This window comes from Arachis ipaensis, chromosome B06 (genome assembly GCF_000816755.2).
Source record: "Arachis ipaensis cultivar K30076 chromosome B06, Araip1.1, whole genome shotgun sequence".
Classification (NCBI taxonomy): domain Eukaryota; kingdom Viridiplantae; phylum Streptophyta; class Magnoliopsida; order Fabales; family Fabaceae; genus Arachis; species Arachis ipaensis.
In genome coordinates this window covers 37,719,552-37,723,625 of record NC_029790.2, presented here as the reverse complement: position 1 = coordinate 37,723,625, position 4,074 = coordinate 37,719,552, and the positions used below count along the sequence as shown (strand labels likewise).

The 4,074-nt window shown below is 36.3% G+C and overlaps 1 protein-coding gene across 1 annotated transcript; it reads left to right on the top strand.

Annotated features, from left to right (window-relative positions):
• Nucleotides 2,009-3,768, top strand: LOC107646789. The gene is made up of 6 exons (XM_021105502.1): nt 2,009-2,052; nt 2,136-2,255; nt 2,579-2,644; nt 2,728-3,226; nt 3,313-3,399; nt 3,607-3,768. Exons 1-6 carry the CDS (start codon nt 2,009-2,011, stop codon nt 3,751-3,753), a joined length of 963 nt encoding a protein of 320 aa, XP_020961161.1. The 3' UTR covers nt 3,754-3,768.

The window sequence follows — 4,074 nt, the reverse complement described above, 5'->3', positions numbered from 1 at the left end:
TAGAAGATTCCAGGGTAAGACCCTCAAAAGTCTTACAGATGAGATGATGGATATTGGCGTTGGTAACGAAGAGGATCGCCTAATGTTCAAGAGGATTTTCATCCTCTATATACAGATGGCGTTCCTTTTACCAACGACAATAAACAAAATCTCGCCTGTGCACCTAGCCCCAATTTTTGAGATGGACACCATAACAGAGCGAAACTGGGGAGAGCATGTTTTGAGTTTTATCGTCAAGGGCATAACCGACTACAAGGAGAAAAAGAAAAAGGCAATTGATGGCTGCCTCTTTGCCCTGATGATAATTTACTTTCATCTTTCTAAAAATAAAAGGCAAGAAGAGGGCTGAAAGACCACCAAAACCCTGGATTGCCAACTGGAGTAAGAAGCAGTTGGACGAAAGAATGAGTGCAGAAATAGAGGAAAATATGGTAAGTGAACATAATATGTTGGGTGTATTTTATTTACCTGAATGCTGCTAACTAAAATATCTAATGTTTCAGGGGATTGTAAAGATGGCGCAAACAAGAGAGAAAATGAAAAAAATAGAGAAAAAAGAAAAAAAAACAAGAAATCAAAAAAACAAAAAAAAGGAAGGCAAGTTCAACATCGTCTTCGGAGAAAGAAACAACTGATAGTGACAGTTCTACCTCTGAGTCTGAGACTCAAGAAGACTCAGAGGATTCACCAAGAAAACAACCCAGCAAAAAGGGGAAGAAGTAAGTACCATACTTGGGTGTATTTTCTTTATCAAGTTGGGTGTATTTTGTGGAACCATTTGTGTGTATTTTGTTTATCACGTTGGGTGTATGTTGTTTATTAAGTTGGGTGTATATTGTCCATTCAGTTGGTTGTATCTTGTGCATTCATTTGGGTGTATTTTATATCTTTAGTATGTTCTAAATAATGATTGTTTGCCTTCCAGAATGGACTCCAAAAAAAGAAAGAAGAGTCAAGAGGATTCTGATTCTGAATCTGAATCAATTGATGAGTAATGTTCTGAAATTATTACTCCTTTCTTTTGGCTTAATTATCAAGATTTCATGTATTAACTGAAGTGTCTCTTATTAACTTATAGAAGCGAAGAATCATCACCGGTGAAGAAGCAAAAAAGAAAGAAAAAGACACAAAGAACACCAAAAAAGTAAGCACTTCTTTGGATAATATTCTGTGATAAAATTAATTTTTTATTTCTGATTCATACTTATTTTTTCCACCCAGAACACAATCCAAAAAGAAAAAGGTTGTTGTTGAGCATTCATCTCCTGAAGAAGATCAATCCTATGATGGGTACAGTACTTCGTAAGCTATATTACCGTCTATCATCATAATTATTTTTGTTAACATCTTCTTTTATGAATGTAGTGACAGATATGAAATAGGAAGTGAAGATCTAGATGAATTGTTAAGGGAAAACAATGAAAAATCTGCTGCAGAGGGGTATGTCTTGTTGGGGTGTATATTTCAGATTTTAGGGTATTTTCTTGGCTAATAATTGTTTCTTGTTTCGCAGGGAGAAGCAAGCTGACCTGCGATCGACGGAAGGTCACTATGTCTCCTCTGAAACGTAAGAAGCTTTATTTGATAAAATCTTGTTATCATGATTTAATTGTATGATATTTTGTCTGAATAACATGAACTCTGTTTAGAATACCAGACGTAAACTTGGGAAGTGATGATCCTTCCTCTCAAGGACACACAGAACAAAGTAGCGTAAACAGACCGGCAGAGAGCATATAATTTCTCTTTTAAATAACCATTACTTTTGTTCTTTTATTACCTTCTACTTCTAATTTGGTATATATTTTTTTTAGAAAAAAAGCCCTTTATTGTTTTATTCAAGAAAAAAAAGGCAGGAAAAAAAAAGCAAAAACTGCAAGTATGTAAGTTCTCAAAAAACAAAGCCTGTCGTTCTTTTGAATTGTTCGGGTGTATTTTTGACTTTCTTTGGGTGTATTTTAGGTTGAGTCTGGTTGAAGAGTCACCCAGTGAGCCGACTGATTCGAATATGATGGTTGTGAGGAAAGAGACACCGTCCGAAGGTCTTGCAATGTAAGTTTTTCAAGAATATTTCAACCTTATAACCTTTTTATTTTCAAAGGCATTGTTAACCTTTTATTTTTCTTCTTGTTTAGAGTTCCGATTCAAGTTTGTCTACCAGTGTCCCAAACAACTACTGTGCCGAAATTTGAAGAAACACCTGAGACAGAATATGAACCAACCCCTCTGCTACAAATTGAAGGACCTACAAAAACGTAAGAAACAGTATTGGGTGTATATTTTATTACAGTATGGCTGTATATTGAGTTACAGTTTGGGTGTATATTGGCTTACAGTTTGGGTGTATATTGCCCCTGAATAGTTTTTTTTCGTCATGATTAATTTGATGTGCCGTGCAGCACTCCTGAACCCCCCCAACAACTTGAAGAAAGCACAGCCACACTTCCCCCAGCTCCATCTAAAAGGTAAGTTCATTAGAGTAAAATCAATGTATGGGTGTATATTGGGTTACAGTTTGGGTGTATATTGTTCCTGAATAGTTTTTTTTATGTCATGATTAATTTTATGTGCCGTGCAGCACTCCTGAACTCCCCCAACAACTTGAAGAAAGCACACCCACGCTTCTCCCAGCTCCATCTAAAACGTAAGTTCATCAGAGTAAAATCAATGTTTTGGTTATCATCCGTATATTCTTATTGTTATAATACGTTATACATGATCACGCAGTTATCCAGCCCCAGAAGACGCTGCTGCGCTATTGATGATGGCACGGACAGCATCGTACATTCCTAGAACAGATCCGTTGCCATCATTCAGCCTTGCCTTCACTGATTCAAGCCAAGAAGAAGCAACAACGCAGGAGGGAGCGTCAACGCAGGAGGCAGACAAGGCAAAAACTCCAGAAACTGCAATTTTGCTAGAACAATTAGACGATTTGGTACAAAAAATAGCAAGCAGTGCGGCGAAAGAAGAAAGTAAAAGTCCACAAATTCAAAAGGAGACTGGCGGAGAAAGTTCTGGGAAGTTTGAAACTCCTGCGGGAATAAATCAGAATACGGTTGATATGAAAGAGAAGTGCTACATCTGGGGGACGCGAGTGAAGACATACGCAGATGGCAGAACTAACGAGTTTGACAACGTGTGCACTCTGATTGCCCAAGATAAATACATTTTGACAAGAATGCACCTTGCATCACTCCAGGCAGAAAGTTATATAGAAGCTGAGGTAATATTAGAATAACATTAATGTTTTTACACCAAAGTTAACTGCATTATTTATTAATGTAAATTGATTTCGGCATATATTTCTAGATTGTATCTGCCATGTGCCTCATCCTCAACCAGAAAAATGATAAAAGGTTTCGAGAACAAGTATACTGTCTCCCCCCTAATATTTTGGTAAGTGTTACTTCTACAAATTTTGGGTGTATTTTCTGTATTCCTTAGGGTGTATATTCTCTGATCAACTGGGTCTGTTTTTGTATTCATTTGGGTGTATTTTTTTACGTTCAATTGGGTGTAAGTTGTGTAGTCATTTGGGTTTATTTAAAGTATTCACTTGAGTGTATTTTCAGTATTTCATTTGTTGTTTCACAATTGTTGCAGAACATGGCCATTTGGAAGCACCCAAACGGGGAATTCATATCACCTAAAACCAATAAAGAATTCAGGGTGGAAGACTACCCAATGTTTATTCCCTTCATAAATGCAAAAAAATTAACTTCACATCCATATGTAAATTTTCATTTATAAAATTTGTTAGTACCGTTCTTTACTTATATGCCAAATAAAATAACACACTATTGAAATATGGCAATCCTTCAGATTTTTGCACCTATTTGCCACTTAGGCCATTGGTGGTTATGGGTGATTGATACAACAAAGTGGAGATTTTATATACTTGACCCGCTACACAAGAAAGCTCCAACCAATGAGAGAAAGCAGGTTAATAAATTCACTGTAAGTTGGCTCTGTGTTCTTTATTTTAATAGATAGGTGTATTTCAATTCAATATAAGGTGTATGTATGTTTTGCTTTGGGTGTAAGTATGTTCTCCTTTGGGTGTATTTCATT

Bases quoted from the DNA above. Each gene is read 5' to 3' on its own strand.
- LOC107646789 (XM_021105502.1), top strand. From the start codon at position 2,009: ATGATGGTTGTGAGGAAAGAGACACCGTCCGAAGGTCTTGCAAT. The intron at 2,256-2,578 runs GTAAGAAACAGT...TGTGCCGTGCAG, and splicing joins ATTGAAGGACCTACAAAAAC to CACTCCTGAACTCCCCCAAC. The intron at 2,645-2,727 runs GTAAGTTCATCA...ATGATCACGCAG, and splicing joins CTCCCAGCTCCATCTAAAAC to TTATCCAGCCCCAGAAGACG.